The sequence below is a fragment of the Heptranchias perlo genome, chromosome 16 (assembly GCF_035084215.1).
Source record: "Heptranchias perlo isolate sHepPer1 chromosome 16, sHepPer1.hap1, whole genome shotgun sequence".
Classification (NCBI taxonomy): domain Eukaryota; kingdom Metazoa; phylum Chordata; class Chondrichthyes; order Hexanchiformes; family Hexanchidae; genus Heptranchias; species Heptranchias perlo.
This window is the reverse complement of record NC_090340.1, coordinates 44895560-44915311: the sequence shown is the minus strand read 5'-3', so window position 1 is coordinate 44915311 and position 19752 is coordinate 44895560. Positions and strand designations below refer to the sequence as shown.

Sequence of the window (19752 nt, the reverse complement as noted above, 5' to 3'; positions counted from 1 at the left end):
TTTGTGGCAGTCTTTTGCAGCAAGTTGTAACGATCCAGAATGCACTGCCTGAAAGGGTGGTGGAAGCAGATCAATAGTAACTTTCAAAAGGGAATTGGATAAATACTTGAAGGGGAAAACATTTACAGGGCAGGGGAATGGTACTAATTGGATAGCTCTTTCAAAGAGTTGGCACAGGCATGATGGGTCAAATGGCCTCCTCCTGTCATCTCAAAGAAAAATGGCTATAATTAGTCTTAACTGAAATTCATCTTCACATAAGACAAGATGACCCTAACCCTAACGCATACCCTGGAAAGTTCCTTTGCAGAAAATGAAAAGTAAAACTAAAAGCTGCATTTTACCAACTGATTTGTCATAAACTACTTCTTTTATGATGAACACAAAATAAACATATCTGTCGCAGTGACTCCAAAACCATCAGCTCACCTTAAAACTTTTCTGCTCCAAATTAGTGTGAGAGAAGGTAACATTTCTGACAGGCCCCCAGTGGAAAAAAAAAGCTGATTTTTCTCATGAAACACTGCTGAGCTGACAAGTGGGGTGAGAAGTTGAAGAGTGTCTGGCCTCTTGTCCATCCCCCACTTCCTTCACCCCACCATTGGTGGCTGTGCCTTCAGCCATCTAGGCCCTGAGCTCTGGAATTCACTCCCCAAACCTCTTTACCTCTCTCTCTCCTCCTTTAAGACTCTGCTTAAAACCTACCTCTTTGACCAAGCGTTTGGTCACCTGTCCTAATGTCTCCTTCTTTGACTCGGTGAATATTTTTTGTTTGATTACGCTCCTGCGAAGCGCCTTGGGACGTTTTACTACATTAAAGGCGCTCTATAAATGCAAGTTGTTGTCGCTGTTTTGTTAAGGTATCCTTCCTCAGTCCACAACCCATTTCATCCTTCTGATGAATATCTGCTCTCACTACAGACCTGCTGTGTTTTCAGCATTTTCTGTTTTTGTTTCAGAATTTCAGCGTTTAGCTTTTTACCTTTCCTGTGAGCTGTGTGTGGTTCAGGTCTCCACACCAAAAGGGTATATAATGTTCGAAAATTCTACTTGAGGTCCAGGCTGACCTTAGTTCTCAGCACTCCCACATTATCCTGGGCCGCTTTCTGCTAAGTATTGCAGGATTTAAGAGGCATCCGAAGAACCCAATTCATAGGATAATAGTTTGTAAAGTTTATTTAAAAGATGAATTATATTTATAATTATTTTCGTAGAAGGAACTGCCAGCCGTCAGGATTTTGTAAAGCTTTCCTTGAGTGTCATTTAACTTTTTTTTACAAATCTCGTTAAAACATAAAACTGCACAATCAGCAAATAAATTCCTTTGGGTTATGAGGGATCCGGCTTTGAAATGGGAAGCTAAAGTAGAGTTTGGGGCAAGGCACAAGAGAGGAAAGAACAAATGGTTCTTCCAGCAGCTCCGATTCTAATTTGTGTATCAGTATGAATATTCACTTTTTTTTAAAAAAAGCACTTCATTGCCTATTCAGTGAGCACGGTGTAAAGTACTGACTCTACAGCAGGGTGCACGGTGTAAAGTACTGACTCTACAGCAGGGTGCACGGTGTAAAGTACTGACTCTACAGCAGGGTGCACGGTGTAAAGTACTGACTCTACAGCAGGGTGCACGGTGTAAAGTACTGACTCTACAGCAGGGTGCACGGTGTAAAGTACTGACTCTACAGCAGGGTGCACGGTGTAAAGTACTGACTCTATGCTGGTGCTGTGGCGCCCCCTGACCGCTCTCATGCTTTACAATACTTCCCGTGCAACTGATTTCTCCGGGCCCGCCTGTTCCGGTACCACAGGAAACCGATGAGCTGCCCCTGACAGCGGGATGGCCGGTAGGACACTGAAGGTAGGAGCGTGAGTGGAGGGTCGGCACATTGTAACATTGTGGAGGGCGAGCATCTCCCGGGACTCCCCCCAGTCTGTTTCACCCCCCCTCCCCAGTCTGTTCCACCCTGTGCAGTCCATGTGTTCGGGCTGTGCAGTGTGCTGCATTCTGTCTTAAGTCTCATCTCCTGTGTTTCCCCGATATTAGTCACCTCGCACACTGCCAGCAGTGATACTGGATTTTGGGTTCTGCTGCTACTCATTAGTATTGTATTAGAGCGGGCAGTAAATAATAAACTCGTTTATAGTTTCTGCACGATCAACTTTACCTCATTTCTTTTGCCTAAACAAACGTCCAAGAGAGCTGGAAAAAATCTTATTTAAAGATCCATCCAATGTCTATAATCTATCATAATGCTATGATGTGGAGATGCTGGTGATGGACTGGGGTTGACAACCTTGTAGATTTCAAATAAAAATCGTTGGACTATAACTTGGTGTTGTAAAATTGTTTACAATTATCATAATGCTACTACAGGAAATTGGGTTTTATTGTGTTAATTATTACATGAATACGTGTGATTTCTTTTAAAGTTGATGTTGCATTTGTATCTCTTGTTGGACACTTACATTTATGTGCATTTTGCAAAAGTCTTAAAAAGTTGTAATAAAAACAATGATTCTGAAGCCTGGGATCCCCGTTTTAGAATTTTGATCGCAACCTTTATCATAGAAAACGGTATCTTGTCTGATCAGCCTGGATTTTGTACAGTGTGCATATTTTTTTTCTTCACTCACACACTTGCTGAATGGCTGTGAAATGAAATATATAAGAGCACATTCTTCCACCTCTGGAACATTGCTCTCAAAACAACCAAAGTCCCAAACACTGATCATCCCTGAATTTGTCAAGCTGCACTGGTTCCCTGTACCCTAGCGACTCCTCTTCAGAATCCTTGTCCCCATCTTCAAATCCTTCCGCAGCCCACCCCACTGAATATAGGCAATCTTCTTCGGCCGTACATCCCAGCCCACACCCTCTGCCTCTGGTTTACTGCTTATTCCGTGCTGTCTCCATTCTACCAAATAAGGCTGACCTTTCAGTCATGCTGTCTAGAATTCTACCCACCCTCCTCCCAAAAAAAACACTTCACCTTGCCATCGTCCTCCCTGACTTCAGAAACCTTGTCTGTGACTATTCCCAAATTCCTCCTTTTTCTGCTTAATGTCTCTCTCCACCTTGTAAAGTTCTCTACGATATTCATATACATGCTGTATAAATGTCAGTTGTATACAAAATGGACCACTGAAAGCCATATTCTTAGTTCAAACCATCCTGGAAATATTTCCAGTGCCTGCCATTAGTTAACAGTGGTAGAGGTACTCTCATTTTAGTTTCAATTTCAGTATTGTATTGTTCTTCCTCCCTACAGAGACGTTTAAGAGAGGCTGTTAGAGTGCTGGGCGGTGGCACTTGTCTGTTTTTCGCTTATTGCACAGCAATTGGGGATGAGAAGTTTTACGCTAAACACCTGATGCCCGCTATGCAGAGGTTTGTGGACCCAGAAACAGCACATACTCTTGCCATCCGGTTTATTTCGTGGGGATTAATCCCTTGGGCAAAATGCAAGGATTCCTCTGCCCTGGTAAGCACTTCATTAGGCCACAATCCACATCACCCCTCACCACCAAAACATTCTGAACACTCCCAAAGGGGAGTTGAATCTGTGCAATAAGTCAAGTGGATGCATAAATTTCATTGGTTTTACAAAAGGTGTTTTGAGTTTGCTGCGTATAGTGTTCTTGCTAATCTTTGGTCTTTCAATCATCCACTTCCTTGTTGTTATGTTTCCAATTATTGCCTGGCTCTTCTCACAGTCTTCCATTTCTCCTCATTGCTGCTGTCACTTTGTACTGAGAATCATGAATAATCTGAGGACAATTTCTTTTAATGAGCATGAGACTTGCCCTCAGTTAATCACATGCAGTCTTATCTCTTTATGAACCCCCTGTTGAAATAACCATGCAGTTCCATCCTTGCTAAAATCCTGCTTTGTAAATGAAAATATTTTCAAATTCTGTGGTGTACATATTACAGAGAGGGAGGTGCTGGACGTCTTAATGCGCATCAAGGTAGATAAATCTCCGGGACCTGATGAAATGTATCCCAGGACGTTATGGGAGGTTAGGGAGGAAATTGCGGGTCCCCTGAATCATCGACAGCTACAGGTGAGGTGCCTGAAGATTGGAGGGTAGCAAATGTTGTGCATTTGTTTAAGAAGGGCGGCAGGGAAAAGCCTGGGAACTACAGACCGGTGAGCCTGACATCTGTAGTGGGTAAGTTGTTAGAGGGTATTCTGAGAGACAGGATCTACAGGCATTTGGAGAGGCAGGGACTGATTAGGAACAGTCAGCATGGTTTTGTGAGAGGAAAATCATGTCTCACGAATTTGATTGAGTTTTTCAAAGGGGTAACCAAGAAGATAGATGAGGGCTGTGCAGTAGACGTGGTCTACATGGACTTCAGCAAAGCCTTTGACAAGGTACCGCATGGCAGGTTGTTACATAAGGTTAAATCTCACGGGATCCAAGGTGAGGTAGCCAATTGGATACAAAATTGGCTTGACGACAGAAGACAGAGGGTGGTTGTAGAGGGTTGTTTTTCAAACTGGAGGCCTGTGACTAGTGGTGTGCCTCAGGGATCGGTGCTGGGTCCGCTGTTGTTTGTTATTTATATTAATGATTTGGATGAGAATTTAAGAGGCATGGTTAGTAAGTTTGCAGATGACACCAAGATTGGTGGCATTGTGGACAGTGAAGAAGGTTATCTAGGATTGCAACGGGATCTTGATAAATTGGGCCAGTGGGCCGATGAATGGCAGATGGAGTTTAATTTAGATAAATGTGAGGTGATGCATTTTGGTAGATCGAATCGGGCCAGGACCTACTCCGTTAATGGTAGGGCGTTGGGGAGAGTTATAGAACAAAGAGATCTGGGAGTACAGGTTCATAGCTCCTTGAAAGTGGAGTCACAGGTGGATAGGGTAGTGAAGAAGGCATTCGGCATGCTTGGTTTCATTGGTCAGAACATTGAATATAGGAGTTGGGATGTTTTGTTGAAGTTGTACAGGACATTAGTAAGGCCACACTTGGAATACTGTGTACAGTTCTGGTCACCCTATTATAGAAAGGATATTATTAAACTAGAAAGAGTGCAGAAAAGATTTACTAGGATGCTACCGGGACTTGATGGTTTGACTTATAGGGAGAGGTTGGATAGACTGGGACTTTTTTCCCTGGAGAGTAGGAGGTTTAGGGGTGATCTTATAGAAGTCTATAAAATAATGAGGGGCATAGATAAGGTAGATAGTCAAAATCTTTTCCCAAAGGTAGGGGAGTCTATAACGAGGGGACATAGATTTAAGGTGAGAGGGGAGAGATACAAAAAGGTCCAGAGGGGCAATTTTTTCACTCAAAGGGTGGTGAGTGTCTGGAACGAGCTGCCAGAGGCAGTAGTAGAGGCGGGTACAATTTTGTCTTTTAAAACGCATTTGGACAGTTACATGGGTAAGATGGGTATAGAGGGATATGGGCCAAGTGCAGGCAATTGGGACTAGCTTAGTGGTATCAACTGGGCGACATGGACATGTTGGGCCGAAGGGCCTGTTTCCATGTTGTAAACGTCTATGACTCTATATTTTCTTCTATTCACTAATCTTAGCAAGAAAGTAACTGTGAGTATAAAGTGGGGAACACCATGCCTACTGTTCACAAACATTAGCAAATGGAAGAAAATATACCCCTAAGTTTTCTGACAGTAGAGGATGGAGATTGCAGTGATTTTAATTGATAAAATATAAACCTCTTTCTGCAAATTGCAACCTGGTAGTTTTGAAACTAGTATAATTTGTGAACATTGAGGACTTTTTCAGTCTCCGTTTTAATTGTGAGGGAAAATCAGTTTGAATAGAGACACTGTAGCATGGCTTAATGTGCATTGATATCTGTATATAACACTGTTTAATGTGGAAAATAAATATCAGATTTAATTGAATTTGCATAGGAATCTAACATTAGATTCCCTGCTGCTCAGAAAATGTCCCTCATTTTTTTCTAGAGCAGAAATCATTTTTTCCACTGTTCAGCACTTTCTTCTCCGAAGGGGACGGCAACCTGCCTTAAGCAATTTTAAAAAATTTTTTTTCATCGACTGTTAGAAAGCGTGTGAGATCACCTGCTTGACTCTGCCCTCCGATTACTGATTCAACTTGCCATAGACATAAACTGTAAGCTCACCAACAATTTCATTTTTGAAATGCAACCTGTTCCTTTTGAAATGCTTGTGAGGAAAATTGACTAGTGAGCAGGGACACAACACTGGAAGTTCTGAGTCAATTGCCTACTACCACGGCTGAGAGTGAATGACTGTTGGAGAGGGAGATAATGTGGAAAATAGTGCCCTCAAAAACATCCGCACTAAAGGCAATGATTCATGCAAGAGTTCCTACTAGTTCTTGGTAAGGATAACCTACCTATAATGCTTGGAAGAACGACTTGCATTCGATGTAAGGTTGCCACCTCTGGATTTATTACTGAAGGTTTAATCACATGACCTCCACCTCCCATCACCCTGCCCAGTCAAACAACCTTTTTTTCCCCATCTCCAATATTTTTATAACTAATAATTGAAAGTGTTCAAAAAAAATGAGGAAAAAAAACACTTTTTTTAATGCCCCTGTGATTTTCCTCCTGGGTTGCTTGTAGCAATATCCAGGAGATTAATCTTTAATTCCTGGAGACTCCAGGAGAATCCTGAAGGGTTGGCAGCACTAAATGTTTCAAATAACTCTAGCTGCTGAATGTTGGGTTTCCGTCATTCACCAGTGATCACTGACTGTTTCAGGAGGTAAATGTATTTGGCCAAAAATTCAAGAACCCAGTGGGAATTGCAGCAGGTTTCGACAAACATGGGGAGGCAGTGGATGGCCTTTACAAGATGGGGTTCGGATTCGTGGAAGTAGGAAGTGTCACTCCACAACCCCAGGATGGAAATCCCAGACCCAGGGTCTTCAGACTGGAGTCTGATCAGGCTGTCATCAACAGGTAGGGCTGTGAGTATAAATTCTTGCCTTATAGTTTGTAGAAGATATTTTGGGGGAGGACCTGAGTGACCTCAGGCTGGAGTAAATGATCAGCTTTCACCTCAGAAAGTGAATGAATTTCCAGAAACCACTGACGCAGGTCACATCTCTTGTTTAAACCGCACGAGATTACATGGACATCATCCACAGTGCATCTATTTTAAAAGTATTGCTCACTTGCAGAAAATGGACCTGGAAGCAGGACATGGGCAGTTGGTATTTTTGCTATATTTGTGGAAGATGAACTAGGGGAAAAACAGAGCTTGATTAAAAATGGAACGTGCTGGAAATGTACAGGACTTCTGCCTTTATCTGAGAAGAATGAAGACAAGTTAATGTTTTGAGTGGAGAGCCTTAGACCACAAATCTAATTTCTCCACAGATGCTGCCTGACTTGCTGAGCTTCTCCAGTATTTTCTGTTTTTATTTCAGATTTCCAGCATCCGCAGTATTTTGCCTTTGTCTTTTTAAATATGTTGTTTTTAACCAGGTACGGTTTTAATAGTCACGGGCATTTTGCAGTACAGCAGAGGCTTCGAGCTCGGTCAGAAATCCAGGAGCAGCTTACGAAAGGTAAGAGTTGGGAGAATTTGAGTACAGTGGCTAATTTGTAATGCACTTTTTTTTGTTTATCAAACCTGCTTCACTCAGTATTTTTTTAGTTTATTCTGTTTTGTTTTAAAATAAGCTGAACACGTTTGACACTAATCCTTGTCCAGCTTTATTTTTCTATGAGGTCTGTGCATAACTTGCAAAATTTGTCTTTTTAGAACATGTGGATTGTTAAATTTGATCAACAATTCTGTGGGAAATGTGCAGCCTTGGATGTAATACAGTTTCAGGCCAGATGGTGGCACTAGATTTCAGTCATTTTACACAATACACAAAAGATCTAACTGCAGATGCTGGAGATCTGAAGCAAAGACAAAAAACGCTGGAAACACTCAGCAGGTCAGTCCGTGTCTGTGGAGAGAATAGACAAGTTAATATTTCAGGTGTGGACTCTTTATCAGAATTGAAAGGTCATTGACCTGAAACGTTAACTCTGTTTCCCTCTCCACAGGTGCTGCCTGACCTGCTGAGCGCTTCCAGCATTTTCTGTTGCCATTTAACATCTAGGAGTCTGTTAACTTTTTATCTTACCTAACTTTTCACCTCACCAAGTGAGACAGTTAATTAAGTGGCAACTAATTGTTTTGTAGGTATCTAATACCTGATATTGGCGTTCACAATAAATTGTTCACAATTTACATTAACGATTTGGATTCGGGAATTGGAAGTACAATTTCAAAATTTGCGGTTGACACCAAATTGGGGGGTGTAGTTAATGCAAAAGTCATTAATAAACTTGCAGAATCAGCGTGTAATTGGCAAATGAATCTCAATATCGATAAGTGTGAGGCGGTGCATTTTGGTAGGGAGAATAAGGAGGCCACATACTGCTTGGATAATAGTCTAAACAGGAGAGAGTGGCAAAGGGATCTAGGGGTACAGATACACAAATCACTAAAGGTGGTGACGCAGGTTAATAAGGCAAATCAAGCACTAAGGTTCATTTCTAGAGGGATAGAATTGAAAAGCAAAGAAGATATGTTAAACTTGTATAGAACCTTGGTTAGACCACGCTTGGAGTATTGTGCACAGTCTCCATATTATAAAAAGGATATAGAGGCACTGGAGAGGATGCAACAAAGATTCACAAGGATGATACCAGAACTCAGAGGATATCCTTATCAGGAAAGGCTGAACAGGCTGAGACTCTTTCTCTAGAAAAGAGAAGGCTGAGGGGTGACCTGATAGAGGTCTTTAAGATAATGATAGGGTTTGGTAGGGTAGACATAGAGAAAATGTTTCCACTTGTGGGGGAGACCAGAACTAGAGGTCATTAATACAAAATAGTCGCTAATAAGAGAATTCGGGAGAAACTTCTTTACCCAAAGAGTGGTAAGAATGTGGAATGTGCTACCACAAGGAGTAGTTGAGGCAATTAGCATTGATAAATTTAAGGGGAAGCTAGACAAGCACATGAGGGAGAAAGGAATAGAAGGGTAATCCTGATAGAATTAGATGAAGTAGGGAGGGAGGAGGCTCATGTGGAGCATAAACGCCAGCATAGATCAGTTGGGCTGAATGGCCTGTTTCTGTGCTGTAGTTTCTCTGATGTAACTCGATGTAAATCAGGATGGATCTTTTAATCTCCATTGATGTGCAGTTTGTTAATTCTCATCAATTTCACACTGTGCACGTTTACTTGGCGTTGGTGGTAGCACCCTTGCTTATGAGCTAGAAGGCCATGGGTTCAAGCCCCACTCCCGGATTTGAGCATATTACCTGGGTTAATCATTAGGTGCAGTGCCGAGGGAGTGTAACACTGTCAGAGGTCCTGTCCTTCAAATGAGATGTTGAACCAAGGCCCATTTGCCTGTTCAAGTGGATGTAAAAATATCCCATGGCACTATTTGAAGAATAGGGGCGTTGTCCTGGTGTCCTATCCCTCAACTAAGATCACCAAAACAGATTTGTTTGTAGGACCTCGCTGCCATGTTTTTTCTACAAAGCAAAAATAACTACACTTCGAAATTAATTCATTGTCTGTAAAATCTTTTAGGATGTCTTGAGGACATGAGAGGTCCTATATAAATGCAAGTTCTTTCTTTACCGCTAAATGGGATTTAATGCTTCTGCAAAGCCAGTTGGTTAAAGAGTGCAAATCAGTGGAGTTACATAATCCTCATGCATTTCACACCTTGCATGCTTAAATACAGCAAAATGTGAAACGTTTAGGGATGAAAGAGTTTAATGGGGATTAGAAGATTGGTGACACTGATGTAATTTGGAATCAGAACACCGGGCATTGGTTCCAATACAGTTACAATGCAGGAAACCATTGAAGGAAGGAAAATTTAAGGAATAAAATGTCAGTGAAGAAACTCCAGCAACTTCCATGGCTTTGGAGTTGTGGAGCACTAGAGAATCTGGTTATAACCTGTTTCATTCCTTTACTTTCAAAACCAGCTGAGATTGACAACTATAAAAAATGTAATTCCTTGTAAATTATTGTAGTGAAATCTCCTTGTGTAAATTGATTTTTTTTGTTTTGGAAGCGGGGAGACCTTTGGGTATAAATCTCGGGAAGAACAAGCTCTCCAGGGACGCTGCAGCCGATTATGTGGAAGGAGTCCGGGAGCTGGGCCCACTAGCTGACTACCTGGTTGTGAACGTGTCCAGTCCCAACACTCCAGGTTTAAGAGATCTTCAGGGCAAGGAGGAGCTGCGCAACCTGTTGGAAAAGGTCAGCAACTGGCTTTCTTAATTTGGTGCATCCGGTCAAGTGGCTAAAACCATAATCCCCTTAGTCTGTCATTAGCTGTGGCTCAGTGGCAGCGCTCTCGCCTTGGAGTCAGAAGGTTGTGGGTTCAAGTCCCACTCCAGAGATTTGAGCACAAGATTTAGGCTAACACTCCAGTGGAGTGCTGCACTGTCGGACGTGCCATCTTTCGCATTAGAATTAAATCGAGGCCCTGTCTTCCCCCTCAAGTGGAGTTCTCTCTGTGGTGCCCTGGCCAATATTTATTCCTCAACCAACATCACTAAAACAGATTGGCCTAGAATTTACTGTGAAAATAATGGTGAGACTAACAGCGCTCATCGTTATTTATGCACAAATCGGGCAGCAAGCGCAGTTAAACGCGAGAATGGGGAAGATGCTGTCCGAGATGCGCTGCCCCTCCATCAGCTTTGTGAAGACTGCATCTCGCTGGCTGACTCACCATTCAAATACATTGAACGGCATGAAGTTCCTGTACTGACAGGGTAGATATGGACTAAACTCACCACAAAAAGTTAGGGCATGTCCATTCCAGTCTAAGCACCCTTTTTTTTTCAAAAAATATACTTTATTCATAAAAGTTGCAAAAATACATACAATATGGTTGTCTTATCACATTCCAAACGTACACAATGCAGATTATACAATTTGCAGGTTACATCAAGTACAGTTCAATGAACACATTGTACATAATTACAGTTCATGGCACTCTAGGGTGCCTCATTGCATTACACTCATGACAGGTCCATTACAGATTCATTACAGTTACGTTGCATCAATTTGAATTTTACATTCTGCCTCGGTATACAATGGCGGGAAGGCTCTAAACGGTTGCCTTTCCCCACAGAACCTTTGCAGCGGCCGCACCCAGCCTCAGTGCGTCCCTGAGCACGTAGTCCTGGACCTTGGAATGTGCCAGTCTGCAACACTCGGTCAAGGACAGCTCTTTGCACTGGAAGACCAGCAAGTTTCGGGCAGACCAAAGGGTGTCTTTCACCGAGTTGATGGTCTTCCAGCAGCAGTTGATGTCCGTCTCAGTGTGCGTCCCCAGGAACAGCCCGTAGAGCACAGAGTCCTGTGTTACGGAACTGCTCGGGACGAACCTGGACAGATACCACTGCATCTCCAGACCTTCTTTGCAAAGGCACATTCCAGAAGAAGATGGGTGACGGCCTCGTCTTCTCCGCAGCCTCCTCTGGGACAGCGCGCGGTGGCGCTGAGAGTCCGGGAGTGCATGAAGGATCTGACTGGAAGGGCCCTTCTCACCACCAGCCAAGCTAGGTCTTGGTGCTTGTTTGAAAGCTCTGGCGATGAGGCGTTCTGCCAAATGACATTGACAGTCTGTTCGGGGAACCAACCAACAGGATCCACCATCTCCTTTTCCCGCAGGGTCTTGAGGACGTTAACGTGCGGACCACTTGCTGATCGCATTCTGTTCAAAGGTGTTTTTTTGCATAGACTTTTCCACGAAGGACAGGTGGGGCGGAACGGTCCAACTGGACGGAACATTCCGTGGCAGCGTGGCCAGGCCCATCCTTCTCAACACCGGGGACAGATAGAACCTCAGCACGTAGTGACACTTTGTGTTTGCGTACCGAGGGTCTAAGCACAGCTTGATGCAGCCGCACACAAAGGTGGCCGTCAGGATGAGGGCCACGTTGGGCACGCCTTTCTCTGGAGATTTGTACATCGTGTCCCTTTTAACAACGTGATAAGTCTTAATTACTGCCAAACAACTTCTCTGGCACTGAAAATTAACTTTGTGGAGTCTCATTCCTTCAGCTTTTAATTGTTGTTGGAGATTTTTTTTTAAATGTAAATACATTTGCTTTTTCTTTCTGTCTTTTTCTCTCTCGCTCTCTCTCAATCCAATCTTTCTTTCCCTCTCTTTATTTCGCTTTCTGTACCTGACTTAACATTGAATTCACTATTGTAACTTACACTTCCTGGTTCAGACTCTGCCCAGCTCATTAATGATTTTTCAATCTGGTTAAGGAGACACACAGTTGCTTCCCCTGTTCACACAGGTCCCAGATGCCCTGTAAAGGACACCGCGCTGTTTGGATCTCTAACTTACAGTAACTTCCAGCGCAAAAGCTCATGGAGAGTATTTGGTCACGGGCAAGGTGCCGTTCGTTCACTGATCACAGTAAATTCTGGCCCATTACCTGCTCACAATCACATTGCTGTTTGTGCACAAATTGGCCGCTGCGTTACCTACATTACAACTCTGACTACACTTTCAAAGTACTTAATTGGCTGTAAAGCACTTTGCGATGTCTTGAGGTTGTGAAAGGTGCTATGTAAATGCAAGTCTTGCATTCTCCCTTTAAAAAAGAAAGTATCTGTCAAAATTGATAGTTTTATTCCTGCCCAATGGTGGTTTGTATTTAATGCTGTACTTGAGCTAATGCTGACAAGTGAATATATATTCTCTTACTTTTAAAAGAAAATGTGGGCACCCTGATTCTGTTTCTTTACAGCGGTGATCTGTTTGTGCTGTTAAGATACTTGGTCTCTGACATTTCGATAACACCTAGTTGGTTATGATTTTACACCCTCGAGACTGGGCCTGTAGCTGTTATCCTAAATTTCTTTTTCAGGTAATGAAGGAAAGAGATGCTCTGAAAGTCAATCGGAAACCAGCTGTACTTTTAAAAATTGCTCCAGATCTGACCGCTCAAGATAAAAAAGACATTGCCAGTGTTGTGACAGAGGTGAGGACAACACAAGATAGAGAGCAATCGAACCTCAAATGCATCCAAGCTCATTTTCCATATGTACAGCCTGATCACAGATCTGTATGTGTTAAAATGAGCCTATTTGCTCCTAGGACTTTGGATTTTGAATGATTTGAAATTGGGGCTGGAAAAGATGAGCTTTCCATTTGAGTTGCTGCACTCTGGTTATATAAAGTAGGGGTAATGAGTCCTTATTCAGAGGGTGTGGCTGAGACTGATATTGCATTTCAAGATTCAGACTGTTGGGACTAGATTTGCAAGTGTGTTTTTCTTTGTATCTGTGAGTTCTGTAAAATGTGGTGAAACAGTATGAGATCTGGGGCTGCTGAGTCACTGCATTATTCTGACTATCCAGCTTCAGTGTGCAACCTTCCAGTTAATGTACTCTGTTCCGATTTGCAGCTGGGAGTTGATGGGCTTATCGTGACGAACACTACAGTCAGCAGGCCGCTGTCTCTTCAGGACCCACTACGGACTCAGCCTGGGGGCTTGAGTGGAGCGCCACTGAAGGAAATGTCAACACAGACTGTGAATGAGCTGTATTCACTAACCAAAGGTATTCTTCGGCCACACTGAATCACAAATGATTGGACACAGTGACTGGGAGTTCAAATTCAACACTGGGGATAGGAGGCCTGTTACTGGGGCTTCAACTCTGGTACTGACACACCAATAAATATAAAGGGGAAAGATTCGCTCTGCTTGTACACAACTTCATGATTTTGCTCCAAATAGCAAACTTTTTTAAAGAACACGTTGAACTTCATTTTTTAAAAATCATAATAATGAACTTAAAGGGCAACATCAAATCACTATTTTAAACTGCAGTGGGGCCTAATAAATCCTTGGTAATGCAGTAATATGTACGGAGGTTCTGTGGGCTAACTAAATGATATAGTTTCACAGTAGCCTTCACAGAGCATGCTCTGCACAGAAGATTGCAATGTCCTCAGCAACAGGTCAACAAAGAAAGTATCTCAATGTACTGCTGGGGCAGCTGAGTAAAGTTGGATTAGAGCTGCCCATGGAAACTCCAACTCAGCATCTCATCCTCCACCAAAGTGCCCTTTTAGTGGTCACTTTTACTATTGTCTCAGGTTGGACACAACCTTCATATTAAATCGTCCTTTCACTTCTGGGGTCTAAGTTGAAATCCAATCTAGAGTGAGAGATTAAAGTTTGCTCTTTCAACTTGGGCAAGGTTCACAAGTGAAATTTGGGAATTCACCAACCGTTTACAAGGGCTCATGAAATGGTATGGAAAACTTCTCTCAATTTCACACAATTGGAACTAATCCAGCTGCCTCTAACTAAGAGTTGAGGATGTGGGTAATGGAATAACACGATAGTACAGGTGGGAAATAGCATTGGATTGGGCAGTAGAAGGGATACTTTTTTTCTGTCTTGTCCATTTTCTCTGCCATTTTTCTCCCTTCTCCTGAAAATGTTGACTCCACATTGGGGTGCAGTTCTACAGGTGCCAGGTGTCCTCCAAAACTTTGCTCAAATGGCTGTTATTCATGATTGGTCCTTGACAAAGTGTATCAGAAGGTTTGACCATGGGGACATCAGAACTGGCTTTGACGCGGCATCCGTGTGCTTATGCTTCCAGCAAGGGTCACTATGGTGATGAGGAATGGGATTTTTTCTCCCCGACCCCAGGGGCAATGAGGCCAATTGTAACTCCCTTACCATCACCACAGTTGAGATCAGCTAACTTATCACAGACAGAGGATCAAACCTGGGTCCTTCCTGGTCTATATGGCTCAGCTGTTCAATAGATGGACTCAGTAGTCCGTTTCTAATTCCTTTATCTTTAACCTGTATAAGCATACACACAAGAAATTTCTACTGGTGGTTGATATATTTGGGAAAATATACTTACCCCTGTACTGTTGAATTTATATAATTTTTAAAAAATCTCTGGCCCACTGTAGTGGTGGAGTATTGTCAGTCTTTAGTTACTTTGATTTGTGACATAGTTACCACCCCCTCTAGTACAAGTCGAATGTGAGGGACCTTACTGCTGATGTTTTCTTCTCCAGGAAGAGTTCCTATTATTGGGGTGGGTGGAATCAGCAGCGGAGCTGATGTCCTTGAGAAGATCCGCGCAGGAGCCACTTTGATCCAGTTGTACACGGTCTTCACATATCAAGGACCCCCTGTGGTAAACAAAATCAAACGTGAACTGGAGCAGCTGTTAAAGTAAGCGTGCACTACTGTTCCAAATTCTGCTCACCTTGCAGTAACACAAAAAATGGCTCCAGGCCCTCTCACAAACTACGTTCATGATTTTGGCATGAACTGTTTGTTGGATGAGAGGAACGTTTCCGGCTTTGGAAAATACATTTGCTGAGAATGTAAACTTATTGGAGCAGAATATCTGTTGAAACTAGTGAAGCAGGTTGCAGTGGAGTTCTACACAAGAGAAATGAGAAACTCATTTACGTTATCAGTTGTAACTAGTATGAAGGCAATATCAATATTATACCAGTGCTACACTGACACAAGGTGTGCGGCATAAGAAATAAGATCAGGAGTAGGCCGTATGGCTCCTCGAGTCTACTCCGCCATTCAGTCAGATCGTGGCTGATCTTCGACCTCAACTCCGCTTTCCTGCCTGATCCCCATATTCCTTGATACCCCTAGAGTCCAAAAATCTATCTCTCAGCCTTGAATATATTCAATGACTCAGCATCCACAGCCCTCTGGGGTAGAGAATTCCAAAGATTCATAACCCTCTGCCGAGTCATGGGCTCAGTCCTTCATGCCCCTGAGCTCCCTACTTCTAATGGATCATTGTGGGGTGGTGCTGTGCAAAGACAGGCATCTTATAATCAAATACTGCCATCTTTGTCATACTATTTGGGACAGGCGAGGGATAAATGGGTTCAATCAGATATTCTTTCATATATCAAATTCCAATGATTGAAATTGTTCCTATTTCAACACACATGATTTTGCAGCCTTGGGCTAAGAGGGCTTCTGTAAGCAAAGCCTCAGTTCATCAATAGTGATACTTCATATTCAGTTTTTTTTTCTTGAAAGGGAACAAGGATTTTCCAGTATTGCTGAAGCAGTGGGTGCAGATCACAGGCCTCAAGAGAAACAGCTACCAGCACTCGTAAAGGACGGCGTTCGAGTTGTACCTGCTGCTGCAATCAAGACACCTACTGCGTAGTTACGTGCTGACGAAAGAGGAGCTACGAGATGATTAGGGCATGAACCCAGGTGATAGTTGACATCTACTGCTGGTGTTCAAACTGATGACCAAGCAGAATGAGAAGACCTAATGGCTTCACAGCAACATCGGGATAAGCTCTTGGTGATCACTAAAGACTGAAGCTTTGTGCCAGTTAATGTCATGAGATCAGTTTACAATCTGTTGTGTCTGGACCACCAAGTCACTCCAAGGAATTATAAAATGTAGAAGTGGGTCTCGTGTGACCAAACATTTTGAAAAATAGATTGACTACATAAATAATGTACTCCTCACCCACCACAGGGAGATGGTAAATAAATTTGTATTCCTTGTACCATAGTTACATAAATAAATCTGTGGATGTAACTTACTGCAGTTCCATAAATAAATAACGATATGTCACAATTATATCACAAAGACAAGTGCAGATGAGAGAAGCTGATGTAGCTCATACCTCAATAGAAACTTGTGATTCTCCCCATTACAGCAGCCAGAGTTTATCCACCATTGTATGTGGAAGGCCATTCCAAGCACTAATCACTTTATAGCAATCCTCAACTTGTCTCCTTGTCCTGCAGTTGTAGTTTAACTTGAAATGGTGCTCAGGATTAACCTTTTCTATTGTACTTGGTGTCCTTGTAAATCTGGGGGGGGGTTCTACTGGCCTTTTGCCATAACTCAGGTGGGGGTCCAACAGAACCTACTGGAAACCAGCAGCAACCCAGTTGTGCCAGGTCTCTGCCATTTCTGGGGTTTTGCAGCCAGCCTTATAAGGGGTGGAATCTCCAGTCACAAGGCAAATCTTGCCAAGGGGCTGGGGCTGGGGGCAGATTTCCTGCACCAGGATTTCCCACTTCTCTGGTTCAGTCGCTGTAGTAGTTGGACTCGAGCTGAATGAGATGAGGCATACCGGCCACCAGATAAATGGTAGTGGGCCCAACTGGAGAGGTCCAGGCTAAGGAAGCAGCCTCGAACAGTGGGGATCCAAAGAAATTTAGGGGTCAGGTACAAAAAATAATCAAAAAAGCTGATGGAATTTTGGCCTTTATATCTAAAGGGCTAGATTATAAAGGGGAGGAGGTTTTGCTACAGCTATACAAAGCCCTGGTTAGATCACATCTGGAGTACTGTGTACACTTCTGGCCACTGCACCTTAGGATATATTGGCCTTGGAAGGAGTGCAGCGCAGATTCACCAGAATGTTACCAGGGCTCCAACGGTTAAATTATGAGGTGAGATTACATAAACTAGGCTTGTAAGCCCTGGAATATAGAGTAATTTGATTGAGGTTTTTAGGATTTTGAAAGGAATTGATAGGGCAGATAGAGAGAAACCTTTTCTGCTGATGGGGAGTCTAGGACAAGAGGGCATAACCTTAAAATCAAAGCCAGACCATTCAGGAGAGAAGTTAGGAAACACTTCTTCACTCAAAGGGTGGTAGAAATGTGGAACACTCTCCCACAAAAAGCAGTAGATGCTAGCTCAATTAATAATCTTAAATCTGAGATCGATAAACTTTTGTTAGCCAAGATACTAAGGGATATGGAGCCATGCCAGGTAAATGGATTTAGGGTACAGATCAGCCATGATCTCATCGAATGGTGGAACAGGCTCGAAGGGCTGAATAACTGACTCCTGTTCCTAAGAAAATAAAAAGTGATTTTAATTTTCGTTCCTTTCCCCAAAAATAAGTGTCTTCCAGGCACTGTAAAACAAACAACAATATCGTAAATGTAAGTCAGCTACTCAATTCCTGAAATTTAGTTTTAGAATAAAATAAACCATCCACTTAAAAAAAAATCCACGCACCATTTCTCTGTCTCTTGCCTGCTGCCATTTAAAACTCTAGGTAAAAGATAAGTGAAATGTTAGACTCCTCTGCAGCGATTTATGTGAAGTAATGTCAGTGGTTCCCCTGTTGAAGCATAATGTCTCACCAATCGGTCTGAAAGAAGAATCAATGTGCAATCATTTTAGAACAGAAGGTGGATAATTCCAGAATATTTTGACAGCACTTCAATATACTCTGCTGGTAATTAGATATGTGCTTTGACAGGGATCCTGGTACTGCTTTAGGTTGATCTATTCTTCACATATATTCCAGAAATACTGATGGTAGTTATCTGTGGACTGGCAATTTATATAGAAACTTGACAACTCTAATTATGCATCAAGAACTATCAATGGTAATTAGATTCTGTTGCTGCTGGGCCAAAAGTGATGTTTTTTTTTAAATGTCAGTTATAAATGTTGCAACATAACCCAAAAAACATCCTTAGCACACTAGCAAATTTCGTAGCATCAACACCATTGCCACCTCTCATATAACTACATATGATGACTCTGAGGAGCATCTGGGAAAAGTTAGCATAGGTTAAAATAATTTGGTTAAGATTTCCACAATTACAAAAGATGGAAGCGACAGGTGATCTTGAAATATGAATTGCTGATTATATAAATAGCTAATGAGGTCTTGTAAATATTGGCAAGGACATGGATAAATTGGTTAATTAGGGTAATGCATATTTAGCTGACATTTACTAAATACCTTGCTATCAGACTCATGTCACAGACTTGAATGGAACTTGTGCCAACAACAGGCTGAAGCAAAGCGTCCTCAATTTGATTACAGTCTGTCCAATATGTTTCTTTTTGTTTTTAATGTGTGTCTTTATTAAAGTGACAGATAGCAAAGCTGGGGAACGGATGTCTTTCATATTGCTTCCAAGGATACTAACTATCCCTCACTGCTCAGGTATGGCATGTGTCAAAGGCAAATGATGAGAACCTTACACTTTACTGAGAATGCATGTTTCACCAAAGATAGAAACGTTTAAAATTCATGCACGCGCGCGTACGTGCGTCACACACACACACACATATTAGTTTCCTCCAATGACTCTACCTTCATCCTCTGATCTTGAAAAACATTACCATGTAGCTCTCTGCCTAATAATCTCTGTAGCTCTCTCCCTAATAATCTCTACAGCTCTCTGTCCTCTGGTCTGCCACCCACATGACATCAGCCCCTTGCTCAAGAACTGCCTTGCGTCCCCATCAACTTCCTCACCCTCACCAGATCCCAGTCTCTTATCCCCTTTGCCTCCCACAGCCTCAAGCTTGAGTCCCAATGGCTCACAGCTGACCTGATTGCCCATTGCCAGATGTGACGACCACTTCAAGCAGTATCGAGCAGCATTATGTTCTCCTGTCTTTTGCAAAAGGTGGAAAATGCTTAACTAACAGACCAACATGTATCGCTAAAACCATTTAGTCATATTTATTTACAGCTTACTTTGTACATCAAAGCCAGGTAATACAAGATACTGAATCACCATGAAACTCAAAGTCAAGATTGGAATCAGTCCAAGGGGTTACATAGTTGTTGTTGATACGTGATTGCCTACTTGTACTTCCAATAAAAGGGCAGTTAGCGTACCTGATCCTCCATTTATTTTGGCCTGTGCCACAGTATTCGGATATATATAGGTACATATAAGGTGG

General features: G+C 42.5%; 1 protein-coding gene across 1 annotated transcript; it reads left to right on the top strand.

Moving 5' to 3' along the window:
- The first annotated feature begins 1720 nt into the window (after positions 1-1720).
- On the top strand, positions 1721-18945 carry dhodh (dihydroorotate dehydrogenase). The gene is made up of 9 exons (XM_067998061.1): positions 1721-1858; positions 3270-3482; positions 6740-6939; positions 7468-7550; positions 10082-10269; positions 12909-13022; positions 13449-13602; positions 15092-15251; positions 16095-18945. The coding sequence occupies exons 1-9, from the start codon at positions 1838-1840 to the stop codon at positions 16225-16227; spliced, it is 1266 nt and encodes a 421-aa protein (XP_067854162.1). The 5' UTR covers positions 1721-1837; the 3' UTR covers positions 16228-18945.
- The last annotated feature ends 807 nt before the right edge of the window (positions 18946-19752 follow it).